This window comes from Misgurnus anguillicaudatus, chromosome 22 (assembly GCF_027580225.2).
Source record: "Misgurnus anguillicaudatus chromosome 22, ASM2758022v2, whole genome shotgun sequence".
NCBI classification, from domain to species: domain Eukaryota; kingdom Metazoa; phylum Chordata; class Actinopteri; order Cypriniformes; family Cobitidae; genus Misgurnus; species Misgurnus anguillicaudatus.
Genome location: NC_073358.2, coordinates 52,836,161 through 52,856,821, shown reverse-complemented (window position 1 = coordinate 52,856,821; position 20,661 = coordinate 52,836,161). Strand labels below are relative to the sequence as shown.

General features: G+C 37.6%; 1 protein-coding gene across 3 annotated transcripts; it reads left to right on the top strand.

Annotated features, from left to right (window-relative positions):
- Positions 1-5,698: 5,698 nt before the first annotated feature.
- ajm1 (apical junction component 1 homolog) lies at positions 5,699-19,042 on the top strand. 3 transcript variants are annotated; one of them, XM_055198118.2, is made up of 4 exons: positions 5,699-5,850; positions 12,177-12,228; positions 13,425-13,467; positions 13,825-19,042. In XM_055198118.2, exon 4 carries the CDS (start codon positions 13,879-13,881, stop codon positions 17,161-17,163), a length of 3,285 nt encoding a protein of 1,094 aa, XP_055054093.2. In that variant the 5' UTR covers positions 5,699-5,850; positions 12,177-12,228; positions 13,425-13,467; positions 13,825-13,878; the 3' UTR covers positions 17,164-19,042. The 3 variants fall into 3 exon arrangements, with proteins under 3 accessions (XP_055054093.2, XP_055054095.2, XP_055054092.2); XM_055198120.2 differs by lacking the exon at positions 13,425-13,467 and having other exon boundaries at positions 13,836-19,042; XM_055198117.2 differs by lacking the exon at positions 13,425-13,467.
- The last annotated feature ends 1,619 nt before the right edge of the window (positions 19,043-20,661 follow it).

Below are 20,661 nucleotides of genomic sequence, written 5' to 3'. Positions count from 1 at the left end.
AACTTAGTTTTGGTAAATCATTCTCTGCAAGCATGTGAAAAAATAACTAATTGAAATTTGGCTCCCCTTGTGATGTCAGAAGGGGATCTCATTATAATAATACCACCCCTTAATCTCCACTATCCGACCATTTAGTGCAGAGATCAGCTCATTTGCATTTTAAAGGACACACCCCAAAACAATACGTTTTTGCTCACACCTACAGTGTCAATTTGAACATCTTATAATAAATGATCTGTGGGGTATTTTGAGCTGAAACTTCACATATGTACTCTGGGGACACCAAAGATTTATTTGACATCTTTGACAAGTTTTCTGAAATGTCCGCTTTAAATCTCTCTCTTGCTCGATCGCTCACTCTCTCGTCCTCTGTTTCTTTCTCATGCTTGCTCTCTTTTTTATTTGGTCATTTCTTTCATTTCAAATATATCTGTCTCATCACTTCTGAATCAATTTGTGGGCTTTCTGGATTGAAGGAAAAGGAAATGAAATTCAGATGAGATAGCTGGATGAATTAAAACTGTGCCAGATGTAAAGATCAACAAGAGTTCTAGTAAAGAGTTCTGCACAAATCTTTAATTTGGTGTTAAATTAGCATAGAAATCAGTAAATGATGGAATAATGTACAGATGAATGAGAGCAGTTCAGGGAAGCTGACTTTAAGTTGTGATAAATGTGCAGTAAGTCTTATTTATGGTTATTAGTTGAGTTAATAAAACTCACCAGTGTGTTCTCAATGTGTCAGATACAAGACTGATGGGTACTGAAGTAAATTTGTGTTTTATTTCATTGGACATAATCAGTATAGGTGTTTAAAAAGAAATACAACCGTCTTCATATTGTGTGTGCTGTCAGAATGTCATTTTTCACTGCTGTGTGTCTGTATCTTCAGAGATCAATGAAGTAAAAAAAAAACATTCATTACATGAGCAGAGACGTCCATGCTGCTCTTATAGTAAATGATGTTGAATATGAGATCCTTCGGTCATGATAGTTTTGTTTAGTTTTGTTTTAAAAGAATAGGTCAGTCCTATAGAGAATGTAACATGTTGTGACATAGTTTCTATAAAAGTGATAGTTTTATAAAGTTAATGCTATAATAGTTATTTTTGGATTTGTGACTATTTGTTTTTGATGTCCCTGGCATGAGTTTGATCAATTTTGATGAAATGTTATGTTTTACTGATATATTGTGCAGTGGTTTTATTGCAATGGTCTGGAAAGACTTCTGTTCAGTTTAGCACCAGATGAAAAACTAAATCATCTAAGTTTTCTATTGAATTCTGTTCCTTCATTTCCTCTCTCTGAAATACATTACAGTACATCATATACACGTAAATGTTTCATGTAATAGATTATGTAAGATTTTATGTGAAATCCGTTAGTGTCCTAAGATGTCAGATGTGTTTCTATTGGGATTAGAATGTATTTAAGTACAATAGTTCCCAATTGAATTGATTTAACTGAGTTTAAAGGTGCTGTAGAATGTAAAACTGTACTTATATAGTCATAGATGAGTAATACGAGTTGTGTTCATGCACTCTTAAAACGAATGTGTTAAATGAACACATCTTGTGTCTAGTTAAGGAAAACACATCTATTTTTATTTTTTATGAACTCAAATGACACATAATGTGTTAAAAACACAAAAATTTTTCGTGTTGATTTTGAGTTCATATAAATAAAAGGGACAACACAAGATGTGTTAAAACAACACAAAGTGTGTTGTTCCAAAAGTAACACATGCAGAGATGTGTTAATTAACTAGACACAAGATGTGTTAATTTAACACATTCATTTTAAGAGTGTGGTAATGACATATCATGAGCCTTAAACACGATTGTTTCCTCCTTCTTATCTAAACCTTGTGCATGTAAAAGAGCGCTGGAAAACAGACCAATCACAACATAACACCAACTGTGACGTTACAGTCCAGATGTACATCACAACATTAAATTATGTACAATGTTGTTACAATGATAAAAACAAAGTTGTGACTGCTGAGTTAACGCTATAGTGTTTAGGCTGAAGTTCTATAGAGGGTTGCATTGATGTCATTTTTTCATGTCACCACGTGAGAGCTCGTCTGGTTGAGTGCCAAAACATTCAACAAAATGGCTAGTTTTAATAGGGGCTGCTACGAAAATGGCAGTAAAACTGACTATTATCAGCTTAAATTGAATTTAGTTGAACTTGATAGCAGAGGTGGACAATACTTAGTTACATTAGTTACATTTTCCAAGCATCTGCGCTTTATTAGGATGTTTGTATTGGGAAACATTTTACTTCACTACATTCTAAAGCATATAATCATACTGTGTATTCTTTAATATTGCATATTAAAATGTATTTAATACCTAATTACATTTAAATTGTGTACTTTTACTTGAGTAAAAGTACGTTAATGTACTTGAATATTAAATGTAAAACAAACAAGTGTATTTATGAAATGTAATAGAGTAAAAATTATGATAATATTCTTTGGAATGTATGTTTTCCAAAGAAAAACACGGATAAAATACTTAAAAAAAATACTTTTAAGTAGAAAGTAAAACCTCTGCTTGATAGTGACCCTGGCAACTTATCGACCCACCTGTGGTCTGTGGACGTTGGCATGAACGATCAATTTACTTCACCTTTCCGTGTTTTTTGTCAGTCTGTAAAACGATAGCTCCGAATTCTTACTAATATCACACAACAGCTTTTTCCCATTTCGACGCGTTTTCACCGTGTTTTCGCCGATGTCACGCTGTAGGCTACTCAAATGCTGCCGCTCTCTCTTTTGCCACTCAGTGGGTTTAACCGCAGTCTATCTCGCCGACAGTGACGTCATGTGCATACCCTTGAAATACAGTTGAAAAAAACACAAACTTACCACTCAGAAACGTCCATTAACAATCTCCAAGCAATTGATTATTCCTTAAAATCTGATACAGACTCAAACATAAGATCTGTTTACACACACAGAGAGCTACTGAAGGAGAAACAGCCAATCAGAGCAGAGCTCAACATTATTATTCATGACCCTTTCAAATAAGGTAATAATAGACCATTTCATTATAAAGGGTTGTAAATGGACATGTAAAACTGACTCTGGATCATTTTGGCACTTAATAAAGCCACAAACCTTCTGTGTAGATATCAGAAAACAATTTAACAGATTATTACAATTCATTCTTTGGCACCTTTACATTACAGGTAATATCTGTGTCAGTGTCTGTGAATACAATGCAGATTATAATAAATCATCTTAGTATTTAAATGCATCTGAATTCTGATTCCATACTAAAATCCTGCAGTAGAGAATTTCTCTCTCTCTCACATGCATTTTCTCATTTTCTCTATTGCTGTCTCTCTCTCTTTCTCCCGCTGATAAGAGTTTTATTTAGGCAAGCTGATTTGAGACTGCTCTTTTGATGTCTCAGTTTTGGCCGAGTTACGCAAGCAGTGTTGAGTCACGGAGCCAGATGTGATATCTTTCTGCTGCATACTTCATTTATTTGTTCAAAACCAGAATCAGGAGTAAATGTGCTAAACTAAAGCCTAGAGTTTACTGTAGACACACAAGTTATGCTTCTCGTCTTAACTGTTGAGTTATCATCAGTCTTTATGTAGTAAAGGTTTAAGACAGGACAATAAGTGTGATGTTTAAGATTTTAGCTAATGGAAATATCTTAAAGAGTCATCATATATTTTGCATTTTTATTAGACAATCTAAACTTGTGCAAATAACTAAAAATATTATAGTTGAATTGAATCTGTTCATGTGTGTTTTTATCTGTTAGTTATCTGTCATATCTTACTAAAGGGACTTTATTCTTATCCTTAAGTGTGCCATTGCTTGTTTTATAAGCTAACACAAGTCTTATGTTTGCTTGTGGTGGAATAATTCGATATCTTAGATGAACTCTCATAACAACGTGTTACCCACCCTGGCATCGTTTTGCATTTTATACATTTTGTTTAAATAATGTTCAATGTTACCAATTCACACAAATCAGTATTTTTACAAATGTTGAAATGACAAAGATTTATGACTGTTAAATAAAGTGCTGAAACATTTCCCGTTAGAAAGACATTCATCCATCTTCTGATATGAATGTTCTGTTGTGATGTCTTTATATCATTCTGCATTGGTTGATTTGTTTATGAGGTGATATGCACACTGTATAGAGTTAGTTATGGATCTCTCATGGTGTCATGTGCTGGAGATGCACTTCATCATCAATAGCTGAACATTCAGATCTTGAGAGCGAAACAGCTCAGCATCTGTCTTTAATAATGCATGACCAGTGTCAGAAAAGCTTAATGGCAGAGAAAAAACACCACAGCTGACATTCAAAGCTTTAAGAATTGGACCGGTTTGAAGAGAATTCACTGATTCTCAACTCTGTGCATTAAAAATGATTGTTAAATTGTAGTTTCAGCCAGTAAGTAACAGGATTCATCTGACAGATGAGCTGCTGTCATTGGTGTTGCATTGTTTCATGATGATTCACTTCACCTTTTTAAGAATAGTTTTGTGCAAAATGGCGTATGATATCCAATGTAAAGTCTGCATCCTAAGGCAGAATGACTTTGACCTTGTGAATGTTATTTCTACAGATGTGCTGAGTGAAGCTGAATTTCACACATGTCGTCTCCTGAAGCTCCTCTGTCAATGTCCTGTGATACGCCTGCAGGTGTTTGTGTGGTGTTCAGCACATTTTCTCAAATCGATATGAAACAGAGCTGAATCCTCCTGCAGTCCTGGAAATTCAGCTCTGCCAATGGGAATTGAATCTCTTTACGGAGCCAAACTGAGGGCTGTATGTTATAAGAGGGCTGTTTAGCATCAAGGTCGGTGACATCAGGACGCCTAGCACGAGATCTGCTCCAGGCGGCACAGTTATGCTATATCTTCTTAGTTATCTTCAGTTGGTCTCATGTTAAGAAAGCATCACATGTATCCTTCAGAGATTGCATTGCAATATACATTTTTAGCATGACATATCCAGTTTGTTTACTTGTGTTTCATTTTTAGAGATTAAAAGTAGCAGTCTATGTAGTCAGCACTCGGACCAGAGCCCTACTACTGAGGATCTATAATAAAGAAATGAAAAGACGTATTTATTAAAGATCTTCATCATATTTACACCATGTGATCATTCCTGTACTCTCTGTACAACAGAATAAGGTCACATCATTTAGTGAAGTGACGGTTTGTCTTAAATGATGGGTGTAGTATTGTGTTTAATAACATGTTTACAAGCGTGATTGTGGATGTTTCCCAGATTGGTCCATTTGGTCTTGTGTTTGATGGAGAGTCTCATAGATCTACTCTATAACATTATTCCATAATGTGTGAGTACCATTCAGCATCAACATAAACAGATGTGTCATGTGTCCGAAATCGAAACATTTTGGGTAAGGGTTAGCTTAGGGTCACTTTTCAATTTTTATTTGTAAAATTTCAGTATTTATTAATAAAATGTATTTTAAAATGCTATTTTATAAGATACAAACAATACTGCAGTATTACTCAAAAAAAAGAGAAAAAAACCATAGTAACACACTGCTCCTTAGTAAGGGTGATGTTTTATATCTTTAAAATCTAATAATACAGACTACTTATTTGCATAGAAGGGCGTTTAGCACGCCCCTTTAAACGCGTCTTGTTGCGTCCGCTCCGCCCCCTTTAAGCGCGTAACGAGACGCATTGGAAACGCCGCGCGCGCCGGGTGCTGAGGAGAGGCGGATGATAGTAACACGCCACGCCACGGCTCACTACAGCAGTTTCACGCTAAAACGATCAGGCATTACAGCTGTAATATGATGGATATTTGCGCTCGTGCTGGATGCATTTAAACGGTAAGAGTATCGCGTAATGATGATGATGATGATGATGATGATGATCGCGTGATTCTGACAGTGACATTGAAAACGCGCGCATTGATGATGAGTTTGCTGCTGAAGGTAATGAATGCTACAGGGATGCGCAGGCGTTGATGTTTGCATTGCTTACAGTTTCATTATTATTGTTTCATGCAGATGCGGCACTAAATATCTCATTCGGGTTGACTCGTGTATGCAACTTACTGCATGCAACAGACATTTGATTGACGTTGTTTAACAAATATCATCTTTAATATGTGATGATGTCATGATTAGTACTGGCGTTATGTAATCCAGCCGTGGCCTTTTGGACGTGAAGTGATGCACGGGGACATCCTGCTCGTGAAAGTGAACTAACCTCTAATGATGCGTGATGAAATGGTCTTCTTGTGTCACGTGACGTGGGATGCTCTGAGGCTATACGTCACCGTGTGCATGCTGGAAATGCAGTGAGCATCAGAGCAGCTTTGCATGGCTGCACAAAACAAGACATTGCTGTCATTTCTAACCCTGTTTAACACATAAAGGTGAGATTTCACAGTGATTTCACCGATGAAGGTCTGAGTAAGGATCAGATTAGAATTAAAGTCATTATTCGCTAATCTTTTCCCATGCACAAGCTCTAATCTTATTTACATGCTTTTGTTTTTAGAGTCATGGTGAAATGCCATTGGCAGTCTGTTTTATAGTGGATGAGGTGATGCTGTAGATCAACAGCATTCGCTCTATTCTCCTGAACGACACCAGAAGATGATGATGAGACACAATGACTATGACAGAAACGTTTAGGGAGCTGAAGTACTTTCACTGGAGAAACATTTTCAGACCACTTTTTAAATAAAGCTATTATAGCTTCAGATGACTCTGAATATATAGTTATTTTAAATATATTTATGGACTTTTAACTGTTTTTGTGGGGCTTAACTTTCAGCGAATAACTGGATAAATTGTCTTTTAGAACTCCCAGTAAACAGATTTAAAGGTGCATTGTGTAACTTTTAGGAGGATCTCTTGACAAAAATGCAATCTAATCTGCATAACTATATTATCAGTGGTGTATGAAGACCTTACATAATCAACCGTATTGTTTTTATTACCTTAAAATGAGCCGTTTTTTAGGGATGCACGATATATCGGCCGACATATCGTTATCGGCCGATAACTGCTTATTTTTAATATTATCGGTTATCGGTGTGATAGCAAAATTAGGCAGATAAATGATGGATTATTTTGGTTTGTTGAACCACTTCACTTGCTCATTGCTGGCCATGTGGAGTTTTGATTGGTGCTTTCTGTGGCATAGCACAAAGATGACACATGTTGCGGGCTTAAGAAGAGTATGCTAGTCTAGCGCAAAGACAAGATGTCCGCGGTCTGCGAGTGTTTCATTTTGAAAATAATATGAATATTTATCGCCTATTGGTTATCGGTCCCCAAATATAAAGAGTTATCGGTATCGGCCAAAATTTCCATATCGGTGCATCCCTACCGTTTTTATCCACATACACTGCAGGTCCCCTACAAGGAAGTCACCATTTTACACCGTCATGTTTGTAAACAGACAAACCGCCCTACAGAGCGCTTTTCGTCACTATGTTGTCTCAGAAGATCACACGTTTATCCGGTGGTGTCTATTGTAGCTTCTCTATGCATTTCAAAAGGGATCGGTTATAGCGGTGGACTGAGCCGTTGGTTGCAATTCACAATCTCACCACTAGATGTTGCTAAAATCTACACGACGGACCTTAAAAATGACACCTTTAAGAAATAAGCTTTATTTTTACATTTCTGAGCCCTCTCATGCTGTCTTACACATTGATAGCGAAATGATAAGCTATACAGAAACCACAGTCTCTCCAGGGGCCTCATTTATAAAATTCTACGTAGAAACTATCCTACATTTGATGTTAAGATCATTTATCAAAAATGCGTACGTGTGATTCATAAACCGAACGTACACGCAGAACACGCGCGTACCCCTTTCTTTCAGATGTGAAATCTATAAATCACAAATGATCTTGAACTTGTGTGCAGCTGAGCACCTTCAGATCTCCGCCTTTAAACAAATGAATGTCAAAAAAATTTAAAAAAGTGCCTGTCTATGTTTCAACTACTTTTCGAGCAGCAAGAATGGCTTGCCCTGTATATTGCAAAAAACCCTGCAGCAATCAGACGAGCAAAAGTGCTTACATCTGCTCAGACCCTGACGTGGTGCTAAGCACTTTTTCACGTCAAAGACAGTTTTTATAAATATGGACTTTGCCGTGAGATAAATGAGGTCTCAGTGAATTCAACATTACTGTACTTACAGTTTGTACTACAATCACATACACGCACAACTCTCTGACATGTCATCCATTTCATGGTCTCGTAAGAGAAACAGAGATTTTGAAATGTTCAGACATCAAACGTCCCTTGTTGTTTAAAAATAAAACTCAAAAAAAGCTTTAATTCAAATATTCATACTGAACTTTTGCAGAAATGTCACACATGAGCAGAACGTGTCCGGGTCATGTAAAGATGACTGAACCTCTCTTTAACATTTATTGTTTTCTTTAATGACTGAATTCTTGAGATTATTTTTAGCTTTAGTTTAGTTGATGATCTCAGATATGAAAAGCTTCGCTCTCTCGGCTCTGACCGGTGCTGTTCTGGGTCAATGAGCTTTAACAAAGCCTGATTCACTCAAAAGCATTCATTGAAGAGCTACTTTCAGATTCAGTATGTGTTCAGATGGGTTTTGGCTTGCAGGCTTGTAGTTACAAGCAGTTTGTGGTTATGTTGGATGATGCTTGTAGAGTTTGGATTTTAAAGGGTAATATACAAATTAATTCATGTGCAGATAGAAAGACATTGCTTTTTGCTTGTGCAACAGACAGTAAATCTTATAAATAAATATATATGTCATACTTCACCCACAGTGTATATTCTTATACCACATGGTCTGTTGAATGCTTTATTCTAATTGGTTGAGAAATGTATCGCAGGTTTCACAGATTATAAACGCACACCTAACCTGTCAAATGTCTTACAATAACCACCAGAGCAATGTCTGTGGTATAAGAGGAATCATTGAATCTGGTCTTTTGAATTATTTAAAATAAGGCACAGATGCCGTATTGCCACCTTGGGTGTGCATTATTTTCTAACACATCGAAACGGTTTATGATGAAAGAGATGGTCACTTTCCCAAAACACTCACAAGAAACTAACTTAACACTAAACTCTGATTACATATGAGAGTATCTGACTAATGTTAGCATCACTTTTATCATAAACCCTTTAAACGCGTCTGCAGCAGACACTTATTTTGACAAGACGCATGATGCACATGGTTCACATGACGCAATGAACACATATTTTGACATGACAAGCCACATGAAGGGCTAAATAGGGGAGAACCGGGATGAAAGTAACAAAGTTATTTTCTCCGAGCCCTGATAACATTTGCATTTCAAACTATTAGCACGCAACCCTTGACAAAGATGACAAATAATGTGTTATTTCCTCACCGTTTTGCGCATGTAGGTCCAGAAAGCTGATAACCATGATAAGTAAATTCCTAAAGCATTTTTTTCCTTACAACGCGTTGTGTTTCTGGTTTCATGTGTTACAGTACTGATCTATCTACAGGTTATTAACACAGTTTTTCTAAATAAAAGTAAATCAGGTTTAAATGTCAGGAGTTCCTGTCAGGATGAAAGTAACACTTAGTGTTTATACTTTTGAAAATGTTTAATTCGCAGCAATTTAAGTTTGTACTGTCAGGCTGCTTTTGAAATATTTGATGAAACTGAAATTCAAAATGAAAATGTAATTTCATTATTTTCTGCAAAGATAAACGACAAAATCTGTTTGCAGTTACACATTAACAAGGTCAGAGTCATATATATTTACTAAAAACAAGTGTAACACAAACATATATATCATTCTGTTGGGTTACTTTCATCCCTGCTGTCGGGGTCAAGAGTAACAATGCGCTGCTTATGTTCGAAGTCAAATTAGTCGTTTTACATTTGTTCAAAATTCCAGCTGGTATTGATAGACCACACTTGTGAGTTTATTACCACAGCAAAAATATATCTCTGTCTAAAACAAAAGTTTTTCTGAAAAATGGTACTTTCGATCCTGCTCTCCCCTACATGTTGTGACAAGCTTCGCATTATGCACCCCTTTAAAAAGAAGTCACCGGCCGCCACGTTTTTCTTTATTTGAGTATTTAAGGAGAGGACAGGAAGGTATGGGGTGGACAGATGGGTATGGGATCGGCAAAGGACCTCGAGCTGGGATTCAAACTTAAAATATCTGCACCATCTGAGCACTGGTAAATACATCATCACCTCTGACATAAACATATCTTATGGATGTGACAAATAAGGAAGGACACAAGTTCTTAAGAGACAACATACTTTGTAGGAATATTTTGAATAAAAAAGTACAAACAAATGAAGGCGGCATCTTGATAATTGTAATTTTTGTGTGCACATTTATGAGAAAAACATTTCTCTGTTATGGATGTGAACATTCTGTACACTAATTCTTGTATTAACCTTCTTCATGGTAAGGTTGACATTTGCATGGCATTGCTCTGTTGTGGTTTGGATATTTTTGCATGTGTTGTGTTAAATCATTTTTTAATTGTGCAAATCAGAGCTTCATCGTCTGGGCTGTTTGTTCTCTGATTCTCAGCTCCTGTCGTGTTGTCATGAGTGTTAGTAGATCACAAATATTACAGATTGACTGACGGTTCAGATGTTGGATTAAGAAAAGGTAATAAACTGGGAATTAAACTGGTGATTGAGGGAATCTGATGTGTAAGGAATGTTCAGGAGCAGCCAAAGGGAATCAAGCGATAGAAGAGGAGAATGAGATGTTATCATGTTATGATGAATGTTAAAACATTAAGAAATAAGAAAACACACAGATGATGAAAAGTTTGAGATGTTGATCCATCATGAGATCTCACAGGAGGAGGAGAAGATCAGGAGGTGTTTGTTTAGATGATGGTGTCAGTTCTTGACTTAAATGAACTGCTTGATGATTTGGGGTTAAAGCACCAGAGGCGTCTGATGTCTCTCTGGTCTCACATGAGCTGTCAGTCGTCTTGTTTCGCTTCAGTCCTGTATGAGATTCTGCAGTCGTTCCCTGTCAGGCTGTTTGGTTTGGAGGTTTTTGTTGGAAGCTTTCACAGGACCGTCATTGTCACATCCACTCATTATGCTGAATTAGCTCTGGCCTTTACTGGGAAATAGATTCACATTGGCAGCCATCACACCGGGTGGGAACCAAAGGGTTTTGTTTAAGACGAGATTATCAGCGAGTTGTATTGAGGTTGGGCTGCCGTTCAATTTGAATGTTTTAAGAAATGCAAAAATATAAGCACTCCGTAGATCAGGTTCTGTTTTTAGATTTCATGGATCTTTAATACAATGTTATTTGTGAGATTCATTTTTTTGATAATCACTTTGGGTTTTTTAATAACTCTAATTTCAATGTACTGTAAGGAAAAAAAGACTTGCAATATATCCGAAGAGAAAAGCCTGACATCTATAAGAGATACTGTAGTACATGTGCTTCATTTCTTCAATAATTTACATCCATCGGTGCATTGAGTTAAAAGGGTCAGCGGAGCGTAAGATGAGACTGAAGCTTCATATACGCTCTGTTTACATGATGAGGTCACATCAAACATTTACCCCATCATCATCATCATCATCATCATCATCATCCCACTGATTTAATCCGGATTATTCCTGGAGATCATCTTAAACTAATGCACAATGGACACAAATGGATAACTGAAATGTAAACATGTTGAAAATCTAAAGTGAATAATCTGTTGCTGATGTATGGAAATGTCTTACTGTATAAAAACAATCTGCAGTTTTACGGTCATGTCATTTTGTTGTGTATTGTTTTAGCTGTCATTTGCTGTCATGTTTTAGCTTTGTATGCTTTATTGTTTTTTTATAAGCTGCTTGCCTTTAGATGCTAATAATAGTAAACATTTTCCACGCTAATGAAATGTTTTGTATGCTGTGTGTGTTTTGGTAGACATACTGTAACACTTACACAATTGTGCGTCATGGTGAAAATCTGTCAGACGATGGTGGCAGAATAAACAGCGTCTGTTAGTAAAGTCATGTTTGTAAAGATGTTAAACACTCATTTACATTATGACTCATATAGAAAACCAGCGGGAATTCATTGCTCAACGCAGAATACTCAAAATAATCATGTTTGTGGTGTCATTTCTGTTTCTATATCTTTAATGACTGTAAATATTTGTAATCTTTTAACAGAAGCTGCTTTGAAGAGATCTGGTGAGAGTCAATGAAGATTTGATTGCAGCAGGTGAGCAGAAACAAGACTTTACAACAAGAGTCAAGCAATCTGTCCATCATTATAATAGGACACAAGTGATTGTCTAAAAATAGAAGAACTGTCCTCATTCATCCTAATTATAAACATTGAAACGTTATTCTTGTTTTCTCTCTGTTTTTGAGTTTTTAGTTACATTAGTAAATTTAGTCTTCAGTTATTTTAGGCACATCAATGCATAAAGTTTAATGAGAGTGACAAGTCATCATTTTATCGACTTATTTAGATACAGACATTATTTCTATCTTGCATTCAACTCAAGAGTTTTAAATATGATTAAAGCTGAATTTGATGTCAAGCATTAGAAATAAAGAAATAGTTACTTAAGAATAGTATGAGAGATTTCAGTATGAGAGATTTGGTGGTCCTCCTCACACTGTATGTGCTTTAATGATAACCATACGATAATGTTGCTATGGGAAACCGCATCCAGTGGCAACCACTTCCAATTTACTGGCATGCATTGTGCCATCTTATCTTGCTGAGCAACACAATCCTTCATAAAGAACTGAGTTATTGCTAAATTATTATGCACATGACATCTCAAATTGATGGTTTACTTTTTTTTAAATAATCATGCAAAATTCATTACAAAAACATATACTGAATAAAACTATAAAATGTGCAAAACTACATGTAATCTAATATATAATCATAACTAAGGGTGTCACGATTTTAAATCGAAATCGATCGAAATTAAGTCACAACCTCGAACTCAAAAATGGAATCGTCGATGCTGCCCCATGTCACGTGCGGTCGGCTTGCCAAGCGGGAAAAAAACACATGTGTTGAGTGCTGCTAATCAACCTCCTCTAACTTAGCTAGCTACAGCCAGTTAAAAGATAGGACGGCAGATGCAGGACACACCACGCGAGCTGCTCTTTACATGGGAAACAAAAAAACAGCAAGCGCCTCCCCGCCTTCAATTGAACTCAATTAGAGCACGCATGTGTGCACAGCAAAGCAACGTCTGTGACAGGACGAGTCATTTCTCTGAACTGAGATCTGTTTAAGTTTCACAATAACAAATTTCAGTTGCTTAAGAGTTATGAAAACAGCATTTAAACATGACTTATTGGGGTATAGTCTCACAATCTCTGAAAGTCTGACGGTAATAAAAGCACATTTTTAAGGTGCAATGTACTGACAAATGTTCATCGTTTTATCAGGTCAAGACTACGACTAACATGGCAGGGCATCTCCGGGTTCAAGGTCAGATATTATATTTCATAAAAGTCTAGTCTAAAAATGGCGTAGCAACCTGTTCTTTCAAAAAAAAAAAAAAAATCGAGAATCAAATCGAACTGTGACCTTAGAATGGAAAATATAATTGAATCGAGGATTTGGAGAATCTTGACACCCCTAATCATAACTGATCATAATCATTTTAATTATAATGATTCTTTTTCTTATTATTACAAATTTTTATTAGTATTACTAAGAGCACAATGCATTATAAATGAATACAGTATTCTCAGTAACACGGTTTATAGACATATGCAGTGTAGTACTGTTTCTGTCTACTTGTTTTGAATAATGTTCTTGTTTGATTTTCTTCCCTTCTTGCAGGGCATGTTAAGCTAAAAGACCTTTAATGGGGAAAATCAGAAGAGTCCCATTAAGATGACACGCACAGATCCACCTGACATACTAGGATCAGCTGTGTATCAAGATGTCAAAGTGAATTCCCTCTCGAGCCACTCCAAATCTCATCATCCCTTAAAACAATGTGATTCTCCATTCATCAGCAAACTGGAGAACACTCGAAAAAGCAAAAAGAGGCACTGCCGCCATTTTGACAACAAGTCTAAGGACAAACTCAGAAATCAAACATTAGCGATGGAATATCCACACAGAAGGGCTGAAAGGTACGCGGCCAATCCAGAGGTCGCCTGGAATGCCTTAGGTCGCCAACAAGGGCACCGTTTCTCTTCCCCGGACCTGTTTACCTATCGTCTCGCCTCCCAGCCGCTGCCCGCTGAACTGCCTGCTGACGTCGTTGTGACAGACGTAAAGAGAAGGACCAGATCGAGAAGTGCCTCGCGGGTTCAGACCAGCCTCACCCCGGTATCGTTTGATGCTTCCCCTCCAGTGGCCAGGAGGGGCCGGGAATCTCAGAGGGCGCACAGAAACGCTCAAGTAAGGTCAGATGTTTCTTCAAGAGGAGAGTCTTCCTACGCCGATTCTCGAGCACACCCATTAAGTGATGTTCACCCTATTAAACTGCAGCCACAGAGAACTGATACAAGCAGGTACTCCCCCGTGTACGCTCCTGAAGACTTTGATGAAGGAAGGTCGGAGAAACCCGCTACTAGTCCTCACGTTCGGTGTCGGGTAGACATTAAACCAGATGAGTCAGCCAGGCAGCACGATGGCCGGAAGCCAGCTACTCCCCAAGGAGACATACCTTGGCAGAAATATCACAGCGGCGGCGGTCGAAGTCTGACGGTACCTCGTCATTTCTCCTCTTCAAGGACACCGACACCCACTGAATCCTTTACAGGGGAGTACAGGCAGGCGTACCAGTATTCCCAAAGTATGCCAAACAGTTACATGCAGCCTATGGAGATCCCTTTACAAAAAGCGGTCTCGCCACGAGAGCCAAGGGAACACTACAGAAGGGAACGAAGGGCTCATTCCAGCCCCAATGTGCCAACTAAATTCTTCTATGCAGAGGATTTGGGGAAGTATGGATCTTCAGCTCCATCAAGGACTTATTATCAAGATGACCGATACAGCGTTCCTAGCCAAGCCTACTCACCAAAAATTCAATACGTACAAGATCCAAGAACTCACATTGTTCACGCTGTATCTGCCAGACCGTATTACACAGACGTTGACTCCTACCATTACCCTGCACAGCCCGTGTACCCTAAAACCTATGCTGCGAGTGAACCAGGTGCATATATAATACAGACGCCCCCGGCGAGGACATTCTACGGGGATGACCCGAGGACATATCAGATTCAAACAGCCCCTCCTCGGATTTTCTACGTGGGCGACCCCTATGCCCAATCAATGGAGCATCATTATCCATCAAGGGCATATTACACGGAGGGCAGACGACATGCCCGTGCGGTTCAGCCACAGTCTGATGACTGGTACGGCTCAGAAGTGTCTGGCTACTCGAGCCATTACCCCTCCTCGTATGTGTCACAGGTCACTCCCACAAGAGTTAGACAAGAGCCGAAGCTAACGACTTGGTATGCCAACCCGTGCATGGAGCCAGAAAGACCTGCAACAGAACCAAGACCATACTCGAGGTCCTGGGATAACATACTGGATACCCAGGTCGAGAGGGAACAGCCTGTGCCGCGTGGAAAGAGCGATGAGAATCTTCTTTGTCAGGGAATACAAACTTCAAACGAAAGGCCGAAACCTGTGGTTGTGAATCTCTCGAGCTCCCCGAGGCGTTACGCTGCGTTGTCCTTGTCTGAAAACTCTTTGCTTGACAAAAGCCCAACCGAGGCCAAAAGCTCCTCAAGCAAATTGTGGTTTGTCACCCCTGAAATAACCATCACAGACAATGACATTAGACCTAGTAACCTTAGCAAAACAGAAACACGCTCTGCTAGTTGGGATGTGCTGGATCCGAAGAGTGCCCCAAATCAAGCAGGCCCTCAACGTGAAACAAAATCCCACCCCGTAGAATCCACCAAAGATAAAGTGCACGGCAGCACTTCCCTACAGCAAAGTCTCGAGCAGCTCGACGAGTTACTGGCTGACCTTGTAGTCGATTACAAGCCTCCTGCTAGGAGACCCAGCGAAGACCTGCTTGACCAGCTCAAGAAACTCATAGATGAGGAAGAGGCCGTATCTTCGGCAAGAAAGGATTCGGTGGCGGATTCTGAAGGCAGCATGCCCCTTGACAAGCAACCTACTTCCATAAAAATAGATCCAGATGCTCTGCGAGACACTGATGGGAGTTGCGATGGCCTCAGAAGTACAGAGGAGTGCTCCCCTGACCAAAGCCCAGATGAGGACGATACCATGATGTGCTCAAACAATAGATGCCGTCGGACCGAGACGCTGTTTAATGCCTGCCTCTACTTCAAATCCTGCCACAGCTGCTACACCTACTATTGCTCTCGCAACTGTCGCCGAGAAGACTGGGACGTGCACAAAGAGAGCTGCCTCTACGGGCGAATCGGCAGCGTTTGCCGCCACGTTATCAAGTACTGTAGAGAAACCGCAGAGGTCCACAAAGCATTCTCCCGTATAGCCAAAGTGGGATACCTGTCTCGGGGTAGGGGTGTCCTGTTTGTAGGGTTTCCAAATCCGGGCTCGTCCACAAATTTCCTTCAGTTTGGACTAGAAAGTCTGCTTATGTCTCCGACGTACTTGTCCCTTCGTGAGCTTGAGAGTTTTAAGGACAACCTGGGGGAGTATTGCAAAGAGCTCCAAGAGGCTGGAAAGGAATACGACCCGAACGAATGTTTTCTCTTGAATGTATCCATCGCTGTTGGCGATCAAGTGCCCGACGGACCGTCGCCGAGGGTCCAAGCCCCGACCGTCAGGAAATTTGCCAAGATAGCTCTAGCCTCGTACAGCCCAGAAAAAAAGAGTCAGCGGAAAGAAAGCGACATGGAGACGTTGATCCTCACCCCACCGCCGGGTATGGCTGACATCGACAAGGAAGGAGAAGAAGGAAGGAAATCGAGGGAGATCTGCTTCATCAACATTCAACGAGAGTTAAGGATACGTGGTGTGTTTCTACGCCACGAGTATCCGCACGTCTACCAAAAGCTCTGTGAATTTGTTGAGAACAACAGAAGGTTCACACCCACTACTATTTACCCCATCGACAAAAGGACAGGCAAGCAGTTTATGTGCATGATAATGGCAGCGTCTGAGCCACGAACACTGGACTGGGTAGCCAACCCACATCTCCTAGATGACATTATATAAACAAACAAGTGCACCTTTTCTATAGAAATGCATAGAACTCACTATATAGTACATATCGATATATCAAGCTTATTTGTTATACATGTTTGTAGACCTGTATTTTGTTACCGAAAAAAAAAGTTCATGCCTGCAAGGTCAGTATGATTCAGTTGAATGGAATAATGCCCATCAGATGTCCAATATCAGTAATCTACGATTCATTTTTCATCGACTTTGTATTGGTGTCCAGTCACCGGTTTGGTTAATTTATGCTTGATTTTCTCATACTTTTATGGTAGCAAACAATCTTCTATTTATTTTGGCAAACTCAAGAATTATGTGCTTATTTCACAGAGTTTAATATTTTTTCCTATGCAAAATCTAACAACATTGTCCCTCAAAAATGTCAGGAGACATGGTACAATATTTATTTTCTTTGTCAGAAAAATAATCTAAGATGTATTTGTTTAATACAGGCATATTATATTATATTATATTATAGATTTTTATGATTGACAGAAATGTAAGAAGAGCAGTGATGGAGGTGTGGGACAGTGGATTGATTTTGGTTTATTAAAGGCTCTCAGTGAAACGGTTTTAATTAAAAAGCGCTGCGTAGAATTAAGCAGCAAAGCTTCAACACAGAAATTTGAAAACTCATTTTGTAAATGGTTTACTGAATTTAGGTTTCAACTTAATGAAGTAATTGGTGCTTTCATGTGTGTAGTAGAATTAACTTGAGCAATAATGACATTTGGAGAATATTCATCAGAAACACTGTGATCTCAGAGACTCACACTTATGATCACTCATTCAATATTGCAGTAGATGTAAAGACTATAAGACAGATGATATCTTTTGTGTAGAAAATTGGATTCAGACATGGATTTGGTGTATGGTATATATGGATATTAAGCTTGGAGATGTAGTAGAGTTTTGTGTTTTGGTTTTTAACAGATTGACTGACAGATGTTACGGTAATCATTTATCATTGGGTACACTTTTTTTATTTATTTGGTTTATTTATCAAAAAATGACTCCTATACCACAGCTTTTCAGATTATAACCCAGTACTAAGTTTAATATATATACAAATTTAAAAAAACCTTCTGGAACAAATATTGCTATGTCTTGACAGAAGGAAGAATTTTTAAGTAAAATGGTCAAATATGAATAATATAAAAAGAATTGCACTTATAATGTGATTTGATAACTCGGTCATCTGATAACAAACAGCAAAACTAACTAACAACAAACAATAGCTGATGATTTAATGCATGTGTTCATGTAATGCTGTTGTCTGTTCACCCACAATGAATGATGGGAAAGAAAAACGAATCAAAACAGCTGATAAGCTTTAAACGTCTTTAACAGTGTAATCCAAAATATTTCACTGATGCATAACTTTTAGTTTATTTGAATCTTTTTTTTAGTTCTGTTTTGACACTCAAGAAAACCAGGTGAACTTTATCATCCTCAAACCTATTGATCCTTTATGAACAGCCCTATTTCTTTCCCTTTATTTCAGATTATATCTTACATGTTTTATGTAATAGTTTTTTTTTATATTTGTTCTCAGTGAATCCACATCACAGCAGAACCTCTTCAGGATTTCCAGCCCGGTTCTGTCCTGACAGTGTGTTTGTATATAGACAGTGATAACAGAAAGAAATGACTGCATGTGACTCTATTTTTTCATTAATATTATTAACCTGCCTGAATATTTGATAATTGAAAAAAGTATATGAAGGATAAAGGAATATAGTAAAGTATATGAATATATAAAGTAGGAGTGATATTTTTCAAGATCATTGTGTCATTCACATGCTGTTATGCTGAAAACAAACGAGACAAAGACACAGAAAAAAACAAATCTTAAATAAAACAGATGTGTCTCTAACATTGTTTCTATTGTGTGATATTCTTCTGATGTAATAGCGCCACCATGTGTTGTGTTCAGATATTCATCTTTTATCCGCTCCTGTTTCTTTAACTCTTGACGTACTGTGAAATATTTTATACTTTACAATAGAAAACTAAAAGTATAATTCTAACATTATAAGTCAATGGTAATGTTTATCGTGTTCATTGGTCTTTATACAGAGCAGTAATATTTAAATGAATTATTATTTTATACATTGTAGCATGAAAGCCATTGTGTTTGTCACAGGCTGTGTGTTCATCTTTAACCTCCAGAGGGCAGAAAAGCACAAATTCTTAAAGATGAACCTCGCGTGTCATTTTCTTCAGGTCCAGTGTTTGTTTAAATCAAGGTTAGTCTTTCTATCTAGATAAGAGATTTTACACCTAATCCATCTTCTGTTTCTTCATCACAGATGTTTTGTCTTTGCTCTTTGTTGCAGTAGATTTCATCAAATGTTTCATATGAAGTTTTTTTTAAGTGTGTAGGTAAGAAGTTGGTGAGATAATCTTTAATTTATTTAATTCATCATTTTGCTACTAGCCTTCACACATCATAAACTAGTAGTTTGTGGTTTTTTTCAAATTCTGAGTTCTACTACATTTGTACTTAATTCGGATTTATTTCTGTAGTACTTGTAACATGAATCTGATGTTTGTGATCACTCATACATCGACACGACAGAAGTTCAAAGGTCATATATCCGAAAAAATGTTATTTGATATATTGTTCTGAATGACGTAAATGTTAAACAAGTAACATTGCTGATATTTGAACAAATGATATGGCTGATATTTTACCTGTTAAGAGGAAAAAGTAATCTCTGTCTGTGCCAGTAATCCCTTCAGATGTTGATAAGCGCCGCTGATATTAACGCGCATGCGCTCCTCTGTCGCTCCACACTCACGCAGCTCGAGCTTTCTTGGTTTTAGTTCCTCAGATTTAATCACAACAAGGACGTAATAAATTGACATGTTTCCATAATTTTCCCCAGATGATCGTCTTTTAAAACAGATTAAAAGTCGCAATGGATAACACGTTTGTATTAGGCCTAACTTTAATTTATATGCAATTTTATGAGATGAGCAGATTGCAAAAATATTTTCAAACATACTTTTTAAATATATTTCAAAATACACAAAGAAATGGCCAAAAATATATGTACTGATATATATTTTGAAATATGTTTACAACAATGTATTTTTTAATAATATATATTTTTTGGCCATTTTATATTTTGAAATGTATTTTAAATATTTATATTCACGTCGCATTGGGAGAAAACTTTGTATGTTACAAACCTGTAAACATAACATGCTTGAAAAGATTAAAATTAGATATATTTTCAAATGCAAAAATATACATATAATTTTATAGTTTATACATACTTATACATTTTAAACCTTGTATATTTTTGTGTGGCCGACACGAATATAAGATCTGAAGATAAAGAGCATTTTTGACTTTTGTGATGCTCAGATCTCAAGTTTGTGAGTCTCTATTTTTCTTTCTAATTTTTAAGTTTTACTCTTCAGTGTAGTTATACCCTGCTGAGAAAACCAGCATACCAGCAAGACCAGCATTGTCTTGTGTTGGTG